Source organism: Prionailurus bengalensis, chromosome B1 (assembly GCF_016509475.1).
Source record: "Prionailurus bengalensis isolate Pbe53 chromosome B1, Fcat_Pben_1.1_paternal_pri, whole genome shotgun sequence".
In the NCBI taxonomy this organism is placed as follows: Eukaryota; Metazoa; Chordata; class Mammalia; order Carnivora; family Felidae; genus Prionailurus; species Prionailurus bengalensis.
Genome location: NC_057344.1, coordinates 96232249 through 96258975, shown reverse-complemented (window position 1 = coordinate 96258975; position 26727 = coordinate 96232249). Strand labels below are relative to the sequence as shown.

Here is a 26727-nt window from a genome sequence, read left to right as displayed (position 1 = left end):
TCCAATTTCAGCTCAGGTCATGATCTCACGGTCTGTGAGTTGGAGCCCCGTGTTGGGCTCCGTGCTGACAGCTCGGAGCCTGGAGCCTGCTTCAGATTCTGTGTCTCCCTCTCTCTCTCTCTGCCCTTCCCCCATTCATGCTCTCTGTCTCAAAAATAAATAAAAATAAACATTAAAAAAAATAAAGTACTCTGAGTACAAGTTCTTTGTCAGTTATACTATTTGCAAATCTTTTCTCACAGTCTTATTTTGATTTTCTTAAATGGTGATTTTTGAAGAGAAGTTAATACAATGTAGTCCAATTTATCAATTTTTTAAATGATTTGTTCTTCTTGTGTCCTATATAAGAAATTTTTGCTTACTACAGATTTTTTTCATGTTTCTTCTAGAATTTTTGTTGTTTTCCTTTTTTTTTTTTTTTCTCAACGTTTTTTATTTATTTTTGGGACAGAGAGAGACAGAGCATGAACGGGGGAGGGGCAGAGAGAGAGGGAGACACAGAATCAGAAACAGGCTCCAGGCTCTGAGCCATCAGCCCAGAGCCCGACGCGGGGCTCGAACCCGCAGACCGCGAGATCATGACCTGGCTGAAGTCGGACGCTTAACCGACTGCGCCACCCAGGCGCCCCATAATGTTTATTTATTTTTGAGACAGAGAGAGACAGAGCATGAACGGGGGAGGGTCAGAGAGAGAGGGAGACACAGAATCTGAAACAGGCTCCAGGCTCCGAGCCATCAGCCCAGAGCCCGACGCGGGGCTCGAACCCGCAGACCGCGAGATCGTGACCTGGCTGAAGTCGGACGCTTAACCGACTGCGCCACCCAGGCGCCCCATAATGTTTATTTATTTTTGAGACAGAGAGAGACAGAGCATGAACGGGGGAGGGGCAGAGAGAGAGGGAGACACAGAATCTGAAACAGGCTCCAGGCTCCGAGCCATCAGCCCAGAGCCTGATGCGGGGCTCGAACTCACACACCGCGAGATCGTGACCTGGCTGAAATCGGACGCTTAACCGACTGCGCCACCCAGGCGCCCTGTTGTTTTCCTTTTATGTAAGACTATGATTCATTTCAAGTTACTTTTGTATATTGTGTAATGTAATGGTGTGGCAGGTAGCCTCTAAAATGGCTCCCAATTTCTGTACCTTCTGGTATTCAGACCCCCACATTCAAAGGGGGTGCTATACACAATAACTTGATTCTAATTAATGGAAAAAGGTAAAAGTGATGAGATGTCACTGAAAGATTAGATTAAAAAAGACAACAACTTTTGCTTTCCCTTCTCTTCTTTCTTCGCCTCTTTCTTTCTCAGCTCTCACTCTGAGGGAAGCAAGCAGTCATGTTGTGAGTACACATACAAAGAGGCTCACGAGGCAAGGAACTGATGTCTCCTGCCAACAACAATTAATACTTGAGGACTGCCATGGCTTTAAAGTGAACTTGGTTGTGAATCCTCCCCTTTGGAGCCTTGAGATGCCTGCAGTTTCATCACAGATCCTGAGTCAGAGGCATTCTGATTCAGATAAGCCTGGACTCCTGACCCAAAAAAACTGTGGAATAATAAATGTTGTTCTAAGCCACTAAGTTTTGAAGTAATTTGTTATAACAAATTACTAATACAAATTAGTAATAGATAACTAATACAAAGGTTTTTTTTTTTAATCAAATATGGAAAACGTTTGACTATTATTTCTTAAAATACCCCTAACTGTCACCCCCACACTTTACCCTGCTTGATATTGTCCCTCTGGTCACTGAGGCTGTCTTTGTTTTTGTCTTTTTTTCTCATTATGCTTCATTTTTGGGTAATTTTCTTTTCTGTCTTCAAGTTCTCTGATCTTTTTTCCTGCGGTGTATAATTTTTTGTTAATCCCATCCAGTAAATAAAGCAATTTCCAATTTTATAATTAGCATGCCCAAATTTTCATATGGTTCCTTTCTCATCATCTTCATGTATTTCTTTAAATCACTGGGCACATTTTTAACCACTAGTTCAAAGTTTAATTATGCCAAACCTCTGTCATTTCTGAGTGTGTTTCTATGCACTGCTTCTTTTTTTCTTGGTTATGGGTACTATTTTTTGCTTACCTGGTAATAAAAGTGTTGGATTTTTTCTGGCAGGCAATTAAATTACTTGAGAACATGCTAGATTATTTTGAGGCTTGGTTTTAAGTCTTGTCAAGGCAAATTTAGAATACCTTTTGTTCTAGGCTGGCTTAATTCTATTAATAAGGTAAAGTCATTCTGGAATCTTTACTGAAGGATTCTCCCCTCTGGCTGGGCAGAACTCTAATATCTCCTAGCCCTATGTGAGCTATTGATGTTTTTCAGCTTATAGCTCCTTAGTCATTGTTTGCCTAGCTTCTTTGAGTTTCATTCTATGTATGAGTAAGAAACACAAAGGGACTACTATGCAGATTTCTAAAGCTCTTTCTCTGTGTAGCTCTATCTTCTCTGGTTCTCTGCCTTGCAAATTTCAGTTACTCAGGCAGACTTGGAAGTGGCTGAGATGTACCCTCTCTGGACCATGGTCATGAAAGTACCTTGACACAGAAATCCAAGGTGAGTCTAGATTTTATCTTGTTTCTTGTCTCTCTTGTATCAGAAAAATAATTGTTTCAAATATTTTGTCCAGTTTTCTAGTTGTTTCTTGTGGGAAGTTAAGTCTGGCACCAGTTTCTCCATCATGGCAGGAAACAGAGATTTCCAGATGCCATATTTGAAAAGTTGACATCTGCCAATTTTCTGAACCAACACCAATCTACACTATCAAAAGGCACAAAATACAACAAATGAAATGACACCCATACTTAAGATACATCACAGTGAAAGGACAGAAAAACAAAACATTTAAATAGTCATAGGAAAAGAGATTACTTTCAAAGGAGTGATAAGTGAGGTGGCCAGATGTCTTCTATATAGAAATAACAGAAGTCAGAGGTAAACAGATTGTTTTTAATTTTCTGAAAGAAAATAGCAGTCAACTTGGAATTCTGTCAACCAGCCAAAATACTGCTCAAATAGGAACATAAAAAGTAGGAAAAATAGGGGCGCCCTGGGTGGCTCAGTCAGTTAAGTGTCTAACTTTGGCTCAGGTCATGATCTCACAGTTCATGATTTCGAGCCCAACTCTGGGCTCACTGCTGTCAGCACCGAAAACGCTTTGGATCCTCTGTCCCCCACCATCTCTCTCTCTGCCCTTCTCCTGCTCATAGTCTGTCTCTCAAAAAAAAAAAAAAAAAAAAAAAACAAACAAAAAAACCCAAACCATTAAAAACAAAAAAAGTAGGAAAAGTAGTCCTAGCTGGAATGTTTGAGATATAAGAAGAAATGCAGAACAAAGAAGGTGGTAAATATATGGGCTAAATGAACTGTAATTATATAAAATAATTAGCAGTGTGAAATAAAAACACTACAAAGCAGACTTAAAAATTTGGCAACAATAACATATAAGTTGGGCCAGGGAAACAAATGGTGTTAATATGTTCCAAAGTTCTTGGATTATCTGGCTAGAGGAAAATGGCTTTGATTAACTTTAGACTTTCCTATGGTAAATATATATGGCATAATTTCTAGGGTAACAGACTATTTAATTTCTAAAACTTAAGGGGAGAAGTGGAATGATTAAAAAAAATACCTAGTCAATAAAAAAAGATAAGAAAGGAAAGAAAAAGAAAGCAGAGATGATAAAAATAGGAAGTACTAAAATAAAACATAACAAATCTCAATATACTTTGGATTACACTGAGTATAAATGAACTAAATGGTCTAAAACAAAACTATATACTGTTTCTAAGAGACATACCTATGGAAAATAGAAGTAATTAACAAAAAGAGAGTATGTCCCCATATGTTTAGAAATTTAAAAATGTACTTATAAATAACACATGGATTGAAAGAAGAAATGAAAATCAGAAAATATTTTGAAGTAAATAAGAGTGAAAATACTAGATGTATCAAAACTTGTATGCTAAAGCTATGTCAGTGTCTGGGAGAAAATCAATAGCATTTAAGAAAATATATTCAAATGATGAAAAAACAAAAGGTGAAAATTTGTGAGATATGCTTCTATTTCAAGAAGACAGAAAAGGAACAGCAACATGAAAACAAAGAAAGCAGAAGGAGCGAGGTAATAAAGAGAAAATATATAACAAATATAAAATAAAGAAGATTAAAAAATCAAAGCTTATTTACAGAGTAATGAAATTGACAATCCTCTGGTGGAATGATAAGGACAAAAGAGACTAGGTACAAATAATATCACTATCAACTGAGAACAAACTGAGGGTTGATGGGGGGTGGGAGGGAGGGGAGGGTAGGTGATGGGTATTGAAGAGGGCATCTTTTGGGATAAGCACTGGGTGTTGTGTGGAAACCAATTTGACAATAAATTTCATGCATTAAAAAAAAACAAATAATATCAGTATCAGTAATGCAATCATTACAGATGCTTCAGACATAAGATAAGAAGATATTATGAACAAATTTTATCCAAAATACTTGGAAATTCAGAAGACATGGAGGCATTTCTAGAAAAATATAATTTATCAAAACTGTTTCAGAGAAGAAAAAGAAAATTTGAAGAGTTTTTTTTAACTGTTCAATGGAATCAACAATCAAAGATATTCCTATAGAAATCCCAAAACAAAAACAACAGCAACAACTACACTCCAGGCCAAGACAGTGTCACTGGAGAGATCTACCAAATATTCAAAGAAAATAAACATTTCTAACATACAGTTTATGAGAAAACAAAAAAGCAATTTTTTGAGGCTGGCATAACTTTGATTCTACAAATTAACAATGAGAGTTGAAGAATGGAAAGCTTCAGGTCCATCTCTCTAGTGAACACAGATGAAAAAATACTAAACAAAATACCAGCAAGCCAAATCCAGAAATATATTAAGAAGAATGCATTCGGACTGTGTTAGTTTTATTATAGGAATATAAATTTGGTACACTAGCAAAATGATCTATAAAATTTATCCCATTGATTATAAGAAAAAAATCAAATGATTACCTCAAACAATACAGAAAAATCTTTTATAAAATTCAATAGAATAAAAACTCAGAAAAATAAGAAAACTTCCTGAATCTAACAGAAGTTATCTCCCAACACAGAAAACATTATACACAAAGATGAAGACTGAAAGCTTTCCTTCTGAGATTGAAAAAAAGGAGAGGCTATTACTCTGATTCTGCACTGTAATGGAGATCTAGCCAGTGTAATAGGTGAAAAAGGGAAATAAAATATATGATGACTGGAAATAAGTAAAAAAGTTGTGGTTTATATATACAATGGACTACTACTTGGCAATGAGAAAGAATGAAATATGGCCTTTTGTAGCAACGTGGATGGAACTGGAGAGTGTTATGCTAAGTGAAATAAGTAATACAGAGAAAGACAGATACCATATGTTTTCACTCTTATGTGGATCCTGAGAAACTTAACAGAAGACCATGGGGGAGGGGAAGGGAAAAAAAAAGTTACAGAGAGGGAAGGAGGCAAATCATAAGAGACTCTTAAAAACTGAGAATAAACTCAGACTTGATGGGGGGGTGGGAGGGAGGGAAAAGTGGGTGATGGGCATTGAGGAGGGCATCTGTTGGGATGAGTACTGGGTGTTGTAAGGAATCCAATTTGACAATAAATTTCGTATTAAAAAAACTGTTATATTCAGAGAGGATATAATTATACATAAACAAAATCCAACATATGCATTAATTTCTTAAATTATGTAGAAAACAAAATGTGCAGTTATGAACCAAAGTTGCAATAATACTGGCTTTTAGACGATCTGCCCCCCTTTTATTTTAATGTTTGTTTATTTTTGAGAGACAGAGACAGCGACAGAGCACAAGCGGGGAAGGCAGAGAGAGGAAGACAGAATCCAAAGCAGGCTCCAGGCTCCAAGCTGGCAGCAAGGAGTCTGATGCAGGGTTCAAACTCACGAGTCTCAAGATCATGGCCTGAGCTGAAGTCAGATGCCAACTGACTGAGCCACCCAGGCACCCCATAGACTAACTGCTTTTTAAAAAATCTATTACTCTTAAATCAGGTAGAAAACAAAGAGTAGAGTTATATTTTTCTCTAAAAAATTTTTTTAAGTGCTTATTTATTTTTGAGAGAGAGAGAGAGAGTGTGCAGGGGAGGAACAGAGAGAGAGGGAGACACAGAATCTGAAGCACATTGCAGGTTCTGAGCTGTCAGCACAGAGCTGGGTGTGGGGCTTGAACCCACAAACCTTGAGATCATGACCTAAGCCAAAGTCAGACACTTAACCTACTAAGCCACCCAGGTGCCCCTTGTTTTCTACATAATGTAGGAGCCTGATGCATTTTGAACAATTGTTTGTTTATGCTTTTGGACATAATGTATAAAGGTATAATTTTGTGACATCAACAACTAAAAGGAGTGGGGACAGAACTATAAAGGATCAGAATTTTTGTATGTTACTGAAGTTAAACTGGTATAAACCCAAATTAGTGTTACAACTTTAGGATGTTACATGTAATCCCTATGGTAATCTCTCTCTCTCTCTCTCTCTCTCTCTCTCTCTCTCTCTCTCACACACACACACACACACACACACACACACACACACACACACAGAATATACACAAAAGGAAATGAGAAAGGAACTTAAATGTTTCATTTAATTTTTTAACATTTATTTATTTTTGAGACAGAGAGAAACAGAGCATGAACAGGGGAGGGGCAGAGAGAGAGGGAGACACAGAATCGGAAACAGGCTCCAGGCTCTGAGTTGTCAGCACAGAGCCCGATGCGGGGCTCGAACTCACGGACCGCGAGATCATGACCTGAGCCAAAGTCGGACGCTCAACCGACCAAGCCACCCAGGCGCCCCTTAAATGTTTCATTTTAAAAAATCAGCTAAACATAAAGACAGTAATGCAAGAAATGAAGGACAAAAAAGCTGTGAAATATATAGAAAACAAATAGTAAAATGACAGAAGCAAGTCCTTCCTTATCTGCTAGCCTTAAAAGAGAAGGAGATTCTGGCATACCCTACAACATGGATGAGTCTTGGGGACTTTGTGTTGGGTGAAATAGGCCAGTCACAGGGGGACTGATACCTCTGATACCTATATGAGGTACTTAGGGTGGTAGTCAAGGTCACAGAGACAAAAGTGGAGTGGTTGTTGCCAGTGGCTGGAGGAGGGGGAAGAGGGTACTGGGGGAGTTTAATTTAATAGGTACAGAGTTTCCAATTTTCAAGATGAAAAGCAATTCTGGAGAAGGATGGGTGGTGATACATCATTCAGTAAACTGAATACCACTGAAATGTATACTTAAAAATGGTTAAGATGGTAAACGTCATATGCATATTTTGCCACAATTAAACAATAGTTTAAGTGGAATCAATGCAAAGGTCCATCAACTGGTGAGCAGATAAAACAAAATATGGTATATATCCATACTACTGACTCATTGATAAAAATAAACACAATACTGATCTGTGATACAATTTGGATGAATCTGAAAGACATTATGCTAAGGGAAAGAAGTGCGATGCAAAAGAACATATGATGTGTGATTCCCTATACAGGAAATGCCCAGAACAGGCAAATCTAAAGAGACAGCAAGTAGATTATTGATTGTCAGAAATAGGAAGTTGGTACTGCCTGCAAATAGGCATGGGAGATTTTGTGGTTTGATGGAAATGTGCTGAAACCTGATTGAAGTGATGCTTGCACAACTCTGTAAAATTACTATAAATCACAGAATTGTATGCTTAATGGAGCGAGATATATGGTATGCAAATTATACCACAATAAAGCTGTTGAAAAACTCAAAGAATCTACAGTTTTTGTATTGAGCAAGGTTCCTGGTTAAAAAAAATCAGTTATAAAAAGCATTTCTATTTCTGTATGCAAGCAAAGATCACAAAATAAAATCAGGGAAATACTATTTATATCATAAAATATCAATTACTAAAGTATACCAACTAAATCTAACAAAGATGTGTAAGACTTCTATAAAGAAATTAATACACTTTACTGAGGGTAGTAAAAAAGATGTAAACAAATGGAGAGATGCATGTCCAAAAGACTGGAATCTTTAAAACTTTAAATTATTTTAACTTGCTCCAAATTTACTTATAGACTCAATGTACTCCCAATCAAAATCTCATCACATTTCTTTATGGAATTTAAGAACACGATTTTAACATGAATAGGAAATGTCCATGGCCAAGAACAGACAAGAATTTTGAAAAATAGAACAAGAGGAGTGGTTCTATCAGATATCAAGTCACTTTTCTAATTTTGTATTTGTTTTCAAAAGTGTCTCCTAAAGCTATAATAAACAGCAATATGGTATCGACACAGGATTGGCAGACAAACAAATGAAACATAAGAAAGCTCAGAAACAGACACACACATACGAATACAAATTATGACAAAGGAGACTCTGCAAAATATTGAGGAAATGACAATTTTGTCATGAAAGGTTACAGGGATGAATGGCTACCACATGGAAAAAATGGACTTCTATCTTACCCTATACACAAAATCAATTTTAGAGTGAATAAAGACTTATCTGTGGAAGGTAAAACTATAAAACTTTTGGTAGTTAAGCTAAAAGAGAATCTTTAGAGGTCAGGATAGAAAGGGAGTTTTTAAAATAAGACACACAGTCATCATAAAACCAAAGAGATAAATATGACTCCATCAAAGTTAATAATTTCTGTTTATCAAAATGTGTAAGGAGATGGGGAAGAGAAAAATAGAAAGAAGGAAATGATAAGCCACAGAATAGGAGAAGATATTTTTGTTTTTGTTTTTTGGAGAAGATATTTGCAACATTTGAGAAAAAGTAAACAAGAGGAATGGTTAAAAGGCTTGAAGAGACACTTCACAGAATAAAAGTTCACAAGGCCAATAAACGTAGATGTTCAACTTCAATAGAATTATGAGCTGCGAGTTAAAACTATAATGAGAAACCAATAATCATTACAGTTACACAATTTAATATATCTGACTTCACTGAGTGAAGCTGAGGACTATCAGAAATTCTTATGCTACTTGCAAAAATGTAAATAGTTACAATTATTTTGAGAAACAGTGAGGCCTTTTCTACTACGTTGAAAATATGCATTCCTTATGACTCAACAATTCCATTTTTAGGAATATGCTAGAAAGAGGGATGTCTAGGTATATCAGGATATTATGGAGTAATAATAAATTCATTATCCATTGTACTGCTAATGGGCATTTGCATTTCCATTTGGAGACAATTATGAAAAATGCTACTATAAGCATTCTTGTAGCAGCTATGTATACGATCTTAAAAGCTATGATTTATTTTTGCCTGGTTTCTTTCCTTCTCCCCCACACCCCAAATGGGCCAAACTGAAAGTTTTAGGAGAGATTAGTAATTCAGCAATGAACTGGATAATGAAACTCTTGAACAGAGAAGATCAAGTGAAAATCAACTCTATGGAAACAGTTAATTCCATAACATGATTAAAGAAGAACTCCCTATGATATTTCTTTCTTGGATATCTATATTTTATCTTTTAGTGCCAAGATTTGTTGCATCTTAAAAAAAAGTAGCTGTATTTCATTATATAAACATTGCTATTATCATTAAAGATGTCATTTACTATTAATTTTTGGTTACCAATATCTTTATGTTCCAGCAAATATGTTCCTCCAAAAGTGTTATTCATTACTAAGCTTTGGATCTTTTCTGCTGCAGTGTATTTCTCACCTTCAATTCTCACACCAGATCAACATTTCTAAAATCTATTGTGATTTCCAATATTTGAAAACTATATTTTGAGTAGCCAAAGAAGCCTTTTATTATCTTGATTAAGCTCATTAGGAAGAGTGTTACCAAAAGATAGATGACTTTCCAGTCTAGTATCACCATGTTACTATTATCAGTATGTATTAAAGGCACTGAGTGATTATATCATATAACCACAGCTATCCCTCACATCTGTCAGAACGGCTAGCCTCAACAACACAAGAAACAACAAGTGTTGGCAAGGACGTGGAGAAAAAAGAACACTTGTGAACTGCTGGTGGAAATGCAAACTGGTGCAGCCACTGTGGAAAGCAGTATGGAGGTTCCTCAAGAAGTTAAAAATAGAACTACCCTACAATCCAGCAACTGCACTACTGGGTACTTACCCAAAGAATACAAAACACTAATTCAAAGGGATACATGCACCTCTTTGTTTATAGCAGCATTATTTATAGCGGCCAAGATATGGAAGCAGCTCAAGAGTCCATCAACTAATGAATAAAGAAGATGTGGTATACATATACAATGGAATACTATTCAGCCATTAAAAGAATGAAATCTTTCCATTTACAACGATATGGATGAAGCTGGAGAGTATAATGCTAAGTGAAATAAGTCAGAGAGAGACAAATACCATATAATTTCACTCAAGTGGAATTTAAGAAACAAAACAAATAAGCAAAGGGAAAAAAAGAGAGAGAGAGAGAGAGAAAACTGACGGTTAGAGGGGAAGGGGGTGGGAGTGGGGGGGTTGGGTTAAATAAGTGATGGGACTAAGGAGTGTACTTGTCATGATAAGCATTGGGTGTTGTATGGAACTGCTGAATCACTATATAGTACACCTAAAACTCATATATAATGCTGTATGTTAATGAACAGGAACTAAAATAAAAACTTAAAAAATAAAATGTTAACTGACAGCTGCAAAGAAAAAAAAATAATCCCAGCTACCAAGGTTTCATGTTTTCAGATTTATTCTGCATATTTTTACAAAAAAAGTATTTTATTCAATTTCTTTTTATGATTATAGCCCATCTGGTTTAATGTCACCACTGTGTTCTCTATCTTCCTCTAAGGTAATTCAAGTCTACTCTCTTTTTCATCTTCACTTTGTTTTGATTTTTTTGTGTTTACCACATGTGGGGACACATCTATTTTGTGCCCGTGCCAGATCTCCGCCTCAATTTATGTTTCAGGGGAAAAATAATCTGTGGAATCATTGATTTGTCTATAATTGAAAACAACTATACAAATTTCCCTTCACACAGCACTTTACAGGTTATTTTAAAAGCATGAGTTAGAACATTTAAAATTATTTTAGGGGCACCTGAGTGGCTCAGTTGTTAAGTATCTGACCGGCTCAGGTCATGATCTCACAGTTCATGAGTTCAAGTCCTACTTGGATGAGCTAAAGCCCCACATTGGGTGAGCTCAAGCCCTGCACAAGCCCCAGGTGAACCCTGCTTCTCTCTCTCCCTCTCTTTGCCCCTTGCTCACTAGCGCCCTCTCTCTCTCTCAAAAAAAAGTGATTTTAGATGTAAGAATTCAATTTGTGGGCATTTGTTACATTCATTAAGGTGTTTACTGGTCAAATATATTTAATCCTATATGCTAAAATACAAATGTATGGAAGTTAAGATCTATAAAACTTAAAGTCTAAGATATCTTTTTAAAATTTCTATATTTTAAAAATTTATTTATTCTTGAGAGAGAGAGAGAGCACATGAGCAGGGGAGGGACAGAGAGAGAGGGGGAGAGAATCCCAAGCAAGCACAGTCAGCATGGAGTGTGGAGCCCCGCCGAGGCTAGTGATATCAAGAGTCAGATGCTTAACTGAGCCACCAAGGCTCCCCATAAGGTATCTATAATTTTTGAAGACATTCTTTGATCTTTCTGAACTAATAAAATATCCTACCAAGAAAAAAAAAATGGATAATCTTACAACTCACAGACTCCTATGTAATAATGGGACAACTCAAGGGAATCATGTAAAAATTCCTTGATAATGAGTATACAACTGGGGTGAATTATTTTTCAAAAAATCAAGTACTATTCCTGAAGTCACAAGTTGTAAAGAACCTTAACAATCTTTCTAGCCCAGATGAAAGCAATAGACAGGGTTGTGTTAAAAGTATTTTGACAGACTCAAGACAATTATATTCAACATTCTATGTGCTTCCTTTTGGCAAAGTACTTTGATACTTCAGAGAATACAAACTGAAATAAAACACATTCACTATCAATAACCTACTGGGAATAATTAGCTGGTGTGTACAAGTTACGTGTATAATATAGCAAAGCCTAACACAGCCAAGAACAGTATTTTAAGGGTTTAGAGTAGGACGGAGATTACAGTAGTCATAAATATTTCTCAGTAAAACATGTGAATAGGCATAATAAATGTTTATGTGTATCTGTATACACATGCATATATGTGTGTGCACACACAGATATACCTATACCATAAATAGCCTCCTGTCAGTTCAAGTCAGGTTTGCCACCAAAGTATAGGCAGTTAACTTTGGAAAAGTCTGTTTTCGGGTTTTTTTTTTTTTTCAAATTTAAAATTGCAGACAATGAATTATGGATCTGTGTAAATTTTTCAAAGTCTAGAGTTTCCTCATGTGTAAAATGGAGAGTGTGATGGTTAATTTTATGTGTCAATTTGTCTGGGTCATGGTGCCCAGATGTTTAATCAAGCATTATTCTGGATGTGTCTGTGAGAGTGTTTTAGGTAAAATTTACATTTAAATCACTGGACTTGGAATAAAGCAGAATACCTTTCATGATGTGGGTGGGCCCCATACAACTAGTTGATGGCCTCATAGAACAAAAAGCTGACTTCCCCCAAGCAAGAGGAAATTCTGCAGTAGACCACTTTTGGACTTGAATGGTAACAATGGGTCTTCAGGTCTCCAGCCTGAATGTCTCTGGACTCAAACTGCAACCTGCAACTATTTCCTGAGTCTCTGGTTTGTCAGTTTTCTCCATCAAAAAAACTTTACACACCTTATCCTTTATAGGCACTTGATTATATAGGTGATAATTTAAGTAACTGTTTTGCCATTGCATAGCATGGATTACCAGTGTACCCTTTACCAGTGGCCTTTAAATCTAATCAAAGCAGAGAATCAATTCCAGATAATCCAGATCCAGTTAGAGTACCCATTCATGAGGTTATATTCTTCTGGAACTACTTCTGTAATTGAAACCAATTCCTATATGTATCAGGGTTTATTCAGGAAAAGAGAGCTACACTGAGTGATACAGAATATGGGATTTATTTTGGGAATTAGGTGTGACACACTTGTGGGAGCTGGTAGAAAAGCCAATGCAATGCAGTTGTTTCTGCATCTGGTGTTAAGTCCAAAGTCACTAAGGGCCAGCTAAACTAGATGTCATGAAGAAAAGCTAGATATGAACGGAAGCAACTATAAGGACAAACTAGAACCCTGTTTTCATTTATCTCTCACCATCTCCAACTACTGCCGTAGATGACCTGCAGGAGAAGCTGGTGCCCTTTCCCATGCATCTACACGTTTAAAAGGAGTCTGTTACACATCCATATGTACATCCTCTTGGCCTTCGTCTAAGGGACCTGTGAAGAGTTAGCAGGGTGACCATGCAGTGGGGAAAAAGAAATCCAGGACATTTTCAGTATTACTGAGGAAGGCTGCTGAAAAAATTCTACAGATCCCAAATACCACAGTGGTCACTAACCAGGAGAGGTCTATGCAGATCAGGTCATCAATGAAGTCTTCGCTTAAGTTGTCTCACAATGGGCCTAGTGTGTCTACAATCCTACTCTGTGGTTATTTCCCTGGTTCTGGGATGCATAATTGGAACAGACACACTGAGCAACTAAATGGCAAAATCTCTACACTGGTTCTGTAAGCAGTGAAGTAAAGGCTATTATAGTAGGAAAGACCAAGTAGCATTTGAGGAAGTATAGTGAGTAAAGGCAAGGTACAATAAAAGTTTGACTTTCCACTTTATCTGTTTCCAGAATGTGCTGGTTCCACAGCATCTTCAAAAGGTGTCCAAAGCCTTTTTTTCTTTATTAAATATCATTTTGAAGTCACAGATTTTTAATATATTTGACATGTTTCAATTTATTGTAGATACTCTTTTTGATGCTCAAACTGCCCCCACATCAGTCAGGGGGTGCCTACTTAAGTTAGCTCCTGGGTACTTTTGCCATGACCCAAGTAATGTTGATACCTTCTTTACCTTTTGCTACAACAAAGTGTTTTCTAGGCTCATCTTCTACTTTTCTATCCTAGATCTATGATCAATCATTTCTTTAAAGAGTCCTGGTTTCTTTTGGGATACCTCATTGCGACAGAATACTGGTCAGTGCTTCCAGGTCCTTTTAGTGGACAGAGCCAGGAGATACATGTTTTTAAGAGTAAAACACATCATGAGTTCCTATTATATTCCCAATTTCAATTCGAGTTGTAAGTTTTATTTAATTTCTTTGAGTTTCTTCTCTATTATAAAAATCTTGGTTCTTAAAGACATTTACATAATTACTCAATTGCTTTATCTCATAATTATAACCTTCAGAATAATAATAATACCGATATTATTTCTAATGATATAACTACTAAACACAGTTTATGGTTTTTTTACATTTCCTTTTATCCTTAGGATTTATCTCACTAGGGATATACAGTCTAATTACTGTGTTTAATGTAACTTGACATAATTTATCTGTGTAATTAAGCCATTAACTTCCTACACAATTAGCTCATTTATCTAATTTTACTTTCAATTAAAAAAAATTTTTTTTAGAGTTTATTTATTTTTGAGAGAGAGACAGACAGACAGAGTGTGGGTGGGGGAGGGGCAGAGAGAAAGAGGGAGACACAGAATCCGAAGCAGGCTCCAGGCTCTGAGCTATCAGCACAGAGCCCGATGTGGGGCTTGAACTTGGGAATGGTGAGATCATGACCTAGGCAGAAGTCGGACGCTCAATCAACTGAGCCACCCAGGCGCCCCTAATTTTACTTTCAATTTTGGGTTTTTTAAAAAATTTTTTGATTTAATTTAAAAAATAATTATATGAACATTTATATAGCTTCAAACTCAAGCCAATGTATCTATAAAACAAGTTTCATTCAAAGAAGTCTAGCCTTCATCCTTTGCTCCTTTCTCTTTCCTCACAGAGAACCATTTCAATTACTGTTTTGGTCACCTCTCTTTTTGAGAATGTGTGCATGTGTGTATGAACATAGCGTATACGTAGCATGCTGGTATATATATGTACACACATACACAGAGACGTCCCCCTCTTAAAAGGTAGAATACTACACACACTGTATAATACTTGATTTTTTCACTTAATATATTTTGGATACTGCTCCATGTGCTAAGATTTTAATTGGGATTACGATGCATCTATAGATGACAGGGGGCATGGGAGGGCTGTTAACAAATTTATAACATTGAGTATTCTGATCAGTTAATCTGATCTCTATCTAGTTAGGCCTTCTTTAATCGTCCCGATATCATAGTTATGTAGAAGTCTTACACATTGTTAGATTTATTCCTGGGTATTTTATCTTTTTGATGCATTGTTAAGTTTACTACTATAGGTTTAATTTTGAAATATTTGTTGTAGGTATGAAGGAATACAATTGATTTTTATATATTTGCGTATTATCTATTAATTATTTTGGACTTATTACATATACAGTCATGCTATCTGTAAAGAATGACTGTTTCTTCCTTCCTTTCTAGTTTGTTTACCTTTTCATTTTCTTGCCATGGTGCACTGAAAATCAGGACTTCTGATACAAACATTAATAGAAGTGGTAGTAATGAACTTCTTTGTATCTTCTCAATCTTCAAAGGAAAGTTACTAACATTTTTTGCCAATAAAAATGTTTGCTTTAGAATAGATACCTTTACAAAATTAAAGAAATTCTATTTCTAGTTTGCTAAGAGATATTTTGAAAAATGATAAATGGATATCAAATATTATCAAATGCTTTTTCTGTATTGAGAAGGCCTTATAATTTTTTCTTTTTAAAAAAAATCTAATGCAGTAAATTATATTATTTATTTTCTAAGCCTTTAATAATTTTGCATTCCCAGGATAAGCCAAATTGGTAACAATTTTTTTTGTTGTTGTTGTTAGTTCTTTAATGCTCTCGATAGATGTTTTCTACAATTCATCTAACTTTTTTGGTTGTGGTCTAGGGCGGGTTCAAACTGCCTAGCTCACCATTCATTAACTGGAAGCAGAAATTCTCTTTGTCTCTTCAATTCATTCCAAATACATTTTTATTCCAGCATTCCACCAAAACTGCTCTTATCATGGTTAACAAAGACCATCAAACGGCAACAAACTAAAAGGTCCATTCTCAGTCCTCACCATATTCACCACTCAGTAGCATTTTATAAAACAACAGTTAAGAGCATATTGTCTTTACTGGTCATTCTGTTAGCTAAGTGACTTTGACTAAGTTCCTTAACCTCCCTCAGCCTCAGTTTCTCTACAGTAAAATGTAAATGATAATGTTATCCAGTTCTAGGGTTGTTGTAAAGTTTAAGTAAGTACATCTAAGTCGTTTAGAACAACAACAAAAAAACACATTATGTGCTAAATAAATATCACCTATTATTATTGCTTATACTCCTGAAAAAAAAAAGATTTCTTTTTTAACCATTCTGTCATGATTCTTATTTCTCTGGATATTCTTTCTCAGTCTCTTTCAGACTTTCAGACTCTTTCAGTCTCAGTCTTCATCTCTCCAGAATTTAAATTTTGGAACTTAGTCTTCTGACAGCTTAATTTCTCTACCTAGACTTCCTTTCTACACAATATTATCCCATGACTTTAAAAATCACGTATATGTTAATGAGTCCCACAATTATAGCTCCTGTTGCAATCTCTTCCTTGAACTTCAAACTTACAGACTCTACTGACTAGTTAATATCCCGATTTAAATGTCTTCTAGGCAGCACATATTTAACATGGTTCAAACAAACTTTTTAAAATGATTTCCAACCCTTCAAAACCTAATCCAAGTTAGAATCATTTTATACACCAATTATTACAGTATTTGCCAACCTTCTCCCTTCTACCCTTGCCCCTCTAGTCTGTTCTTCAAACTTCAATCAAACTGATTTGTTAAACATTTAAGCCTGATCATATCACTTTGCTCAAAGCTTTCCATAGCATCCATCGCATTCAGCATAAAAGCTCAAGTACTTTCCAGGCAGGGGTCAGCAAACTTTCTCCTCAAGGGCCAGAGAGCAAATATTTCAGGCTTTGCAAATCAATCACATTCTGCTGCAACCACAAAATATTATATGCTATACCTATATGCAAAGAGTATTAAGATTCTAAACTGCCACGTCCAAAAAAATCATTATATTCTGTGGAATGTGACTAAAGTTTTCAAAAATGTAGTATGAGCTTTGGTTTCTAATGCTTAATATTTTCCATAGCAGTTCAATAAATATTTGCTGAATAAAAAAATAAGATATTTTTACAAAAAGATGGCAAAGACATTAAAGGTTAAATAATTTATTCTGTAAAATGTATCAAACAATTAATAGTGGACTTACTTGAGATTACTGATTCTAATCTCTGCACTTTCAGTAAGTTTCTTTGTTTCTTCTTTCCACCTATTGGCCACCTTCTGTTGAGTCACTAAGAGATGTCTCAGTTCAACAGTGGAATTTCGATTACTGTCTTCCATCTCTCTTAGTTGAACTTCAAATCCATGTTCCTTTATTGAAAATTCATGTTCCATTGTACTGATCTAAGGAACAAAATGAACACATATCTTCTTTTATTTTTTTTTTCTATTGTAGGGGATACACTGATCAGTGATACTTACAAAAGCAATTTTGCATTGTGGTGTTTGTGGCACAGAAATGTCTGGATGAGATATATAAAAATAAGTTTATAATTTTCCTTCATCACAAATGAAGACTTATCCTGTATTGTAATTTAAATTTGGTGAAACCAGAATTATGGACAATTTTTTTGCAACACTTTCCTCAACATCTTAAAATGCCGGTAGGAAAAAAGTATACTATTTAATATAAAACTGCTCTCATTATCTACTTTCACTTTTGCTGCCAGGATCCATGGAAAATGTTCATGCTCTCAAATAACTGAGAGCTTTTTACTCAAACCATTAAAAAAAGTTTACTAATTTATTATAAAGGGTACAACTCAGAAACAGGCAAATGGAATAGTTATATAGGGCAAGGTATGGATTTGGGGGTGTGCAGAGCCTCCACGACCTCTCCAAATGCACCATCCTCTCAGCACCTTAATGTGCTCAACTCAGAATCTCCTCAGGTCACCTCACACTAAATTTCAAGTTGTCTTTTAAAGGGTTTTGTAAAGAAAGTAATATACGAGAATTTCTTTACCACTTCAGTTATGGTATAAACAAATATTTCTTTTTCAGGAAAAAAAAAGACTATAAATAATTATTTTTCAGAATCTCATATGTAAGGATTGTCCATTATTTCCAGCTAATTTATGTCATTAGGGTAAAAATAACTTAATGCAGAATAAACATATAAGTAAATGCTTTTTGAATACTCTAGAAGCATTCTTAATTGGGGTTCAGGGAGAAAATTAAGCCCTAATGCTCTCAGGCATTCAGTGTATGTAATGAATTGCCTTCTCTTGAATGCTTCTAGAATGAAACTGTCTATACCATCCTTGAGGCAACTGAGAAAACAGTCACTAGAACAATTTATTTGGTGTACTCTCAGGCCATCTTTATCTTATGATACTAAAGAAACATTATAAAGAATATTTATCTTATGATATTTTAAAGTAATGTGCTTTAAAGATCGTTACAGCTGGTATAGCTTATAGTAATTCATCAAATATGGCCACTTTCCAAAATCAAAAAAGGATGAATAAAAAGGACTCAACTTTACTCAATATCAAGGAAAACTAAACAACAGCAAAATCCATGGTTCTTGGGGTAAACTGCAAACACCCATCCTCACTACTTCTGCTAAATGCAACGTGCTTCCTAAAACTCTTAAATTTGGTTTCTCAAATAATACACAAGTAGAAATTTAAGACTTTATAAATACTGGCACTGGGAAAATAACCTTGGTTTTATTAATTCTCTATTATATTACAAGCTCCAGAGGCTCCTTGACTCCTGCTATTTTAATTTCTGTCTTATTGGATTCTGCAAATTTAGATTTGAATATGCTCCTACTCCTTCTCTGTCTCAATCTCAACCTTGCCTGGAGAAGCCATGGTTCTTATGTGTTAGGTAGAACTATTTCTGTCTTTGTCTCTCTCATATATATATTAAAAACTGATAAATGCATCTATACAGTTTTAGAAGTCTGCGTGCCTAGTTAACTCCCCATTTCTTCTTAGAAAGTTTATTTGTAATTTGATAAGCCTTGTTCTGAGGTTCTTTGTGACAACCTGGTCTTTGTCTACTTCTAACAAGCTTGTGTTGTGCTACTATTCCCTCTTTTTTCTTTGTTTCTGTTACAATGGCTTCTCATTCTTGGCTCATTTTCACATGTAGTTCCCTTTGCCTGAAGTAATCTTACCCCTCCTGCTTGTCTTAGTTATTTCTATTCAATTTTTAAAACTTAGTTCAATTATTGCTTCTATCTAGAACCAAATCAAGTCCCTCTGTTATAAGTTCTCTCAGTGCCCTATGTTTTTCCTAAAGAGTATTTATTAGTTTGTAAATACATGTTAAAGTTTGCCCATCTCCATGAAAAAATGAGTTTTAAGGTGGGGGGGGGGCGCATGTCTTCATTACATTTTCAGCACCTGAAACATAGTAAAGTTACCAAAACACATCTGCAGACCAAATTAATGATGGCTTTTTGGTATCAAAATGTAGTCTTTAAACACATGCCAGATCCTTTAGCTGGTGAAATTCCAACTGTTAAACTGGACAGATCTGCAGCTATGGACTACAAACAACTGAGTCTCCTATAACAGAAGTCCCACTAATGATTAAATTCAATATATTGGTAGGAAGAAAGGATTTATGGTCTCCCTTTTTTCTTTGTGCTCTTCCTCTGCAGAGAACCACTCACACAAATAGTTCTGTTATCCTTTTGTTCTCCAAAACATCAATTACTATCCTGAACTGTTAAAGATAGATAAAATGTAGCACCAGGTAGGGAAAGTCATGAATTCCCCTCTCCCCCATTATAAAAACCAAAACCCCTAAACATAAACATATTGTAAAGTAATGGAAGAGAAAAAAAATTAAAAACAAATATAAGGTTTCTGTAATTGACAACTCAGAGATAACTACCTCTACTCTACCTGTTGTTTTTTATTTATGAATTTTAGAAGTTAGAGTAGTGAATACAGAATTGCAATATATATATACTTATATTTTTTCTTATTGTTTTAAAACTTAGACATAGCAATATAAAAAACATTATAAATTATTTAGAACCAATTTTTAATGATGACTCAATACAGTATTTTATAGATGTACCATCTCATTGTTCCTTCATTTCTAGTTATGAATAATGTTGCAATGGATTTTTTGAATTATGAAATATTTTACTTATTTTCTTACGAGAAAATTTTAGACTCTAAATGTGTACCATTTTTTTTTAAAATTAATATTTATTTTTTTGAGAGAGACAGAGTGCAAGTGAGGGAGGGAGAGGCAGAGAGAGAGGGAGACACAGAATCTGAAGCAGGCTCCAGGCTCTGAGCTGTCAGCCCAGAGCCCGACGATGTGGGGCTTGAACTGACAAGCCGCAGTCGATTGACCTGGGTTGAAGTCGAATGCTTACCTGACTGAGCCACCCAGGGGCCTCTAAATGTGTATCATTTTAAACTCTCAGTTGCACATTCACTCACTGATAACTATGCAATTAATTAATAGTGACTTTCAACTTTAAAAAAGTTATTTACTAGCACTTTGTTTCCTTAGTCTGTGACTTCTGTTCATGTCTCCTACATGTTCTTCTATTGGGTTATAATATTTTTTAAAGCTCCTTATGTATGAATGTTTTTTGTCTTTTGTCCCATTTACTAAAATTATTTCTCCCAGTTATTTCTTTTCAAAACATTTAAAAATGGTTCTAAATATTTAAAAACTTTATATACCTAAACCTACCAATATATTCATTTGCAATATCTTCCAATTTTGTTTGTTTTGCTAGGAAAGTTCTTTTCCATCTATCAGTTACATATCTGCCTACATTTCCCACTAATGTTTTATAGTGTCACTAATAGCTTTTAGTTATAAACCCATATGAAATTTATAATGTAAAATTTAAAATCAAACAAGGTACAAATAGTTTTTCACCAAGTACACTGACTTATTTTACTATGGAAATATTTTGGTATGAGAACTTCCAAGCATACACAAAATAAAAATAAAAATATTACAACGAATCCCTATGCGCCCATCAACCACATAGTACACTTGTTTTATCTGCACTCCTACTAAACTTTCCTTTGCCAAGATTTATCTTTCTTTTCCTTACAATGAACTACATTCCAACTCAAGTTTTACACATATACTGACATGCCAGAGTCACCACCCTGATTTAGATATCTCAGGAGGCTCACTCATATGTCCTAATCATTACTCATTTTGTAATTGAAGTTGTAACCTCTATTCTGATCTCATCCTCATAGGTAATTATGCCTATTCTTCACTTTCAAATAATGAAATTAATAGACTAGAGATTTTTCGTGTCTGGCTTCTTTGTTCAACATTAGGTCTGTGAGACTCATCCATAATTACTTACAGTTCATTCTGTTTTATTGGTGCATCTATTTCATTATCTGAGTGTACCACCATTTATTTATGTAATCTCATGTGGATGGACATGAGTTATTTTCAGTGTTTGATATGATTAAAACTTTTATGAATATTCTTATACAGATGTCTTCATGAACATAAGCACTCATATCTATGGGTATGTAGCCAGGATTATTTGGCATCGTACGTATGTATGTATGTCCAACTTTAAAAGATAATGCTAACTGCTGGTTGTACCAACTTACATTCTCAAAGTAGTGTATGAAAGTTCCAGTTGCTTTATATCTTTGTCAACACTTGATAGTCTTAGTTTTTTAAATTTTATTTTAGCCATTCTGGTAGGTATGCAGTGGTACCTCACTGCAATTTTCATTATTTTGCTGATTAATAATGCAGTTGAACATTTTTTCATAAATTCTCTTTTATGAAGTGCCTATTTAAGGTTTTTACCCACTTTTGGAAACGGGTGTTTGTTTTTTCCTTATTAACTGCTAACTATTTTATCATTAACTGGTAACAGTTTTTATATTCTATTCTAGATATTAGTCCTTTTTTTGGTTATGTTCTATTATATATACATATATATATTATTGTATTACAAGTGTATTATATTATACATACATTATATATACTTTCCATATTCCAAATACTTTCTTACTTTTCACCCTCTTAATGGTGTCTTTTTTTTTTTTAATATTTGTTTATTTCTGAGAGAGAGAGAGACAGAGCATGAGCAGGGGAGGGGCAGACAGAGAAGGAGACACAGAATCTGAAGCAGGCTCAGGCTCTGAGTTGTCAACACAGAGCCTGACGTGGGACTCGAACTCACAAACTGTGAGATCATGACCTGAGCCAAAGTCAGACGCTCAACTGACTGAGCCACCCTGATGCCCCAATGGTGTCTTTTTTTATTTCGACAATTGGATTGTGATTTTTAAGAGGCAAGACTGGCAAACCAGGGCTAGCATTGTACTTAATGGTGTCTTTTGATGACTCAATATTAATTTAATGAAATCCAATTAATTTATTATGATTCTTGCATTTCGTGTTCTCATTAAGAAATTCTTTCTAACCCAAGATCATGAAGATTTGAAGCTTGAAGGTCCACTGTTTTATATGTTGCATTTAGGTCTACAAGACAGCTCAAATGAGTTTAAATGTGTGTTGTGATATAGGGGTCAAGGTTTATTTTAAAAATATGGACCCAATTGATCTAGCATCATTTTTTATAAAGATAATTCTTTCCCTGTTGAACTACAGTAGTGCTTTTGTTATAAATGAGGTGATTATGAAAAATGGGTTTGTCCCTGGACTATGTTTTGTTCCATTGATCAAATTGATTATTATTGATAGCACAGTGTTACTGTAGCTTTATATCGTCAATATCGGGTGGTGTGATTCTTCCCTTTTGTTCTTCAAAGATTTCCCACATACTAAACCATAAAGTACAAACCTCTCTGTATGATCTACAAAGCTGTCTTTCAGAGTTAAAGCTTTTATTAATAACTACAGTGTCTGATACATGCAGTAGAAGGCAATACATATGGGTTGATATGAATTAGGTTGGAATGTGACTTTGTATGAGTACACAGTAACAAAAAACAAAGTGAAACATGAATACTGCTATCTCAATCTTTACTATGAAACTGGAAGATACAGCTTTTTACCATAAAGAGTTAATGCCACCTTTTATAAAAGTTGCATGGAATGGGGTAAAGCAAGCAACATGCTGATGGTCACACCAGTGCTTCTTGTAACTCCCTTAAACATGTTCCTATTGTCAAAGCATGTTAAGCATTACCATGAAGAAAGAGGGAAGGAGAGGGAAAATAAAGGGGATTTTTTTTTCTAGAAGAGACTTTTATCCCTTGCCTTCCTCCTAGCATGGAAATTTTAGACTACCTATGAGAGGTTCTCAGAGCATACTGATGTAGCATCCTCTATAGAGCTAGTTTTAGAGTTCAATTTTTAAGAGGCTATTATAGAAGAGAGGATGACAGTCTGTAAAGTTATCTCATCTATAGTTTTGCTAGCACTGCTTAAATTGCTTTGGCAAGAATATCAGTGTATTTCATGGTTGGAAAGAATTTTTTTGTGTGTGTGGATAGTGAAAGCAATCATTTTTAAGTATGCTTGCCAAATTCTACAATACAAAAAAGACTGGTTAATGCTCTGCATTATGATTTAGTGGTATCTGATGAAAAGGCAAAAAAAAAAAAGGCCTTAAAAATGTTTTACTGGGTCTCTCTTATATTTTGATTTTCACAAGTACACATTTAACTCTAACTAGACTTGAAAATACCTTTAATTTGGCTTTTTTTTGAGCTTCAAGAGCAATCTTTCTTAAATCCTCAGTCTCCTTCTGTAACTGTTCATTTTCTTGCTGAAGTTTCAGCCTTTGTTCACTGACAAATCCACAGTTTTCTCTCTCAGACTCCAATAAGTTTTGAAGTTTCTGAATCATTTCTTGGCAACGTGCTATCTCTTCTGAGGAACTGATAAAAAAAAACAAAAGGAATCCTTAATTAAACTTAATGATCTGTAACAGAAGTCAAGCACTCTGTTTTATAGTATAGAGTTGTTTTCTTTGTTCTGACTCATTTCTCTTCACAGAGGATTTTCTTTTTTTGATTTTTATTTATTTATTTTTTTAGATTTACAGCCAAATTAGTTAGCATATAGTGCAACAATGATTTCAGGAGTAGATTCCTTAATGCCCGTTACCCATCCAGCCCATCCCCCCTCCCACAACCCCTCCAGCAACTCTCAGTCTGTTCTATTTATGAGTCTCTTCTGTTTTGTCCCCCCTCCCTGTTTTTATATTATTTTTGTTTCCCTTCCCTTATGTTTATCTGTTTTGTCTCTTAAAGTCCTCACATGAGTGAAGTCATATGGTTTTTGTCTTTCTCTAATTTCGCTTAGCATAATACCCTCCAGTTCCACCCACGTAGTTGCAAATGGCAAGATTTCATTCTTTTTGATTGCCAAGTAGTACTCCAGTGTGTGTGTGTGTGTGTGTGTGTGTGTGTGTGTGTGTGTGTGTATTTATATACCACATCTTCTTTATCCATTCATCCATCGATGGACATTTGGGCTCTTTCCATACTTTGGCTATTGTTGATAATGCTGCTATAAACATGGGGGTGCATGTGTCCCTTCAAAACAGCACACCTGTATCCTGTGGATAAATGCCTAGTAGTGCAATTGCTGGGTCGCAGGGTAGTTCTATTTTTAGTTTTTTGAGGAACCTCCATACTGATTTCCAGAGTGGCTGCACCAGCTTGCATTCCCACCAACAATGCAAAAGAGATCCTCTTTCTTCGCATACTCTCCAACATCTGTTGTTGCTTGAGCTGTTATCTTCACTGAGGATTTAAACTATGTGGTTTCACAATGTTATATTAGCCCAGGCAAATACATTCGGCTTAGCAATCTTGACTAATACACTGAACAGTTACCACTCACCTATAAAATCTATGTGAAACTTTTTTCAAATTTTTACTAACACTGAGAATCACTGTGTAACAAGGACTTCAAGAGGATAAACTGAAGCTAATGATAAGGAAGGTGAAATAGATAATGATCAAAACTACTTTACTACTTTGATTAACTCCATAGGAAGACACATTAGCTGTCTAGATTACTAAATTACAATAAGACCTATTTCATATTTTTCTGTTGCATAACTTAAAAATTTTTTTTATAAACTTCCAGCTCTACAAATCTCGTTTTATCAGTTTAAATAGGTTATAGTTCTTGAACTTTCTCAACAATGGATTATTGGGTAACACAACCTTCAAACATGTATGTTGCTTCAATATGCTAACAACTTATATTCCTATCTTTTAAAATTTCTATCTTTTCAAACCCAGCTAATCAAATACTGTGAACATTCTCTGGTCAACAGATGTCAGAGGAAATATATATAAGGTCTTTTAGTTCCGTATACTATAACTCTTTTTTCCTATTCAACTTTGGCTGATAAAGTTTCTAATGAAATGATGGATCTAGGAAATTATCAAAGGATGATAAAATCAGAAAGATGCTAAGATCAGAAATAATCACATATTTTATTTTTCCTTTTCAAATTTTGATGTAAATTTTAGTTAACATACAGTGCAATATTGGTGTCAGGAGCAGAATTCAGTGATTCATCACTTACATATAACACCAAGTGCTCATCATAACAAGTGCCCTCCTTAGTATCCATCACCCATTTAGCCTATCCCCCACCTGCCTCCCTCCATTAACTCTCAGTTTATGCTCTATCTTTAAGGGTTTCTTAGGGTTTGTTTCCCTCTCTCTTTTTTCTCCCTTCCCCACCATGTGTTCATCTGTTTTATTTCTTAAATTGCACATATGAATTCATACTGTATGAAATCATACTGTATGTCTTTCTCTGCCTGACTTATTTCACTTAGAATACACTCTAGCTCCATCCATGCTGCTGCCAATGACAAGATTTCACTCTTTCTTATGGCTGAGTAATGGTCCATTGTATATATGCTGCCTCTAATTTATCCACTCATCAGTCGATAGGTGTTTGGGATCTCTCCACAGTTTGGCTATCGTTGATAATTCTGCTATAAACATCAGGGTGCACATATCCCTTCGAATCAGTATTTCTGTATCCTTTGGGTAAATGCCTAATACTGCAATTGCTGGATCGTAGGGTAGGTCTGGAAAAGAGTATGGAGGTTCCTCAAAAAGTTAAAAATAGAACTACCCTACAACCCAACAACTGCACTGAACAATGTTTATTCATTTTTGAGAGAGGTGGAGACAGAGCATATGCACATGAATAGGAGAGGGGCAGAGAGAGGGTGACAAAGGATTCAAAATGGACTCTATGCTGATAGCAGAGATCCCAACGTGGGGCTCAAACTCACGAACCCTGAGATTATGACTGGAGCCGAAGTTGGATGCTTAACCAACCAAGCCATCCAGGCATCCCTCCTGTGATAGTTTTTGACTTAAATTCTATTTGTCTGATATAAGATACTCCTGCTATCTTTTGGGCACCATTCGCATGGAATATCTTTTGCCATCTCTTCATTTTCAGCCTATGTGTTTCCTCAAGTTTAAAGTGACTTTCTAGTAGGCAACATATAGTTGGATCTTATTTTCTAATCCATTCTGTCACTCTGTCTTTTGATTGGATGATTTAATCCACTTAAATTAAAAGTAATT

At 35.3% G+C, this 26727-nt stretch overlaps 1 protein-coding gene across 2 annotated transcripts in view; it reads right to left on the bottom strand.

Annotated features, from left to right (window-relative positions):
* The window catches only part of SCLT1 (sodium channel and clathrin linker 1), a 217858-nt gene that overhangs the window by 36880 nt on the left and 154251 nt on the right, over positions 1–26727 (bottom strand). For both annotated transcript variants that reach the window (XR_006295405.1, XM_043568522.1), the window contains exons 17-18: positions 23840–24032; positions 17354–17550 (exon numbers count right to left, since the gene is read on the bottom strand). Coding sequence is in view for 1 of the 2 variants with exons in the window: in XM_043568522.1 (XP_043424457.1) it covers positions 17354–17550; positions 23840–24032 (390 nt within the window). In the remaining variant the exon portion in view is untranslated. The remainder of the gene's footprint in view (positions 1–17353; positions 17551–23839; positions 24033–26727) is intronic.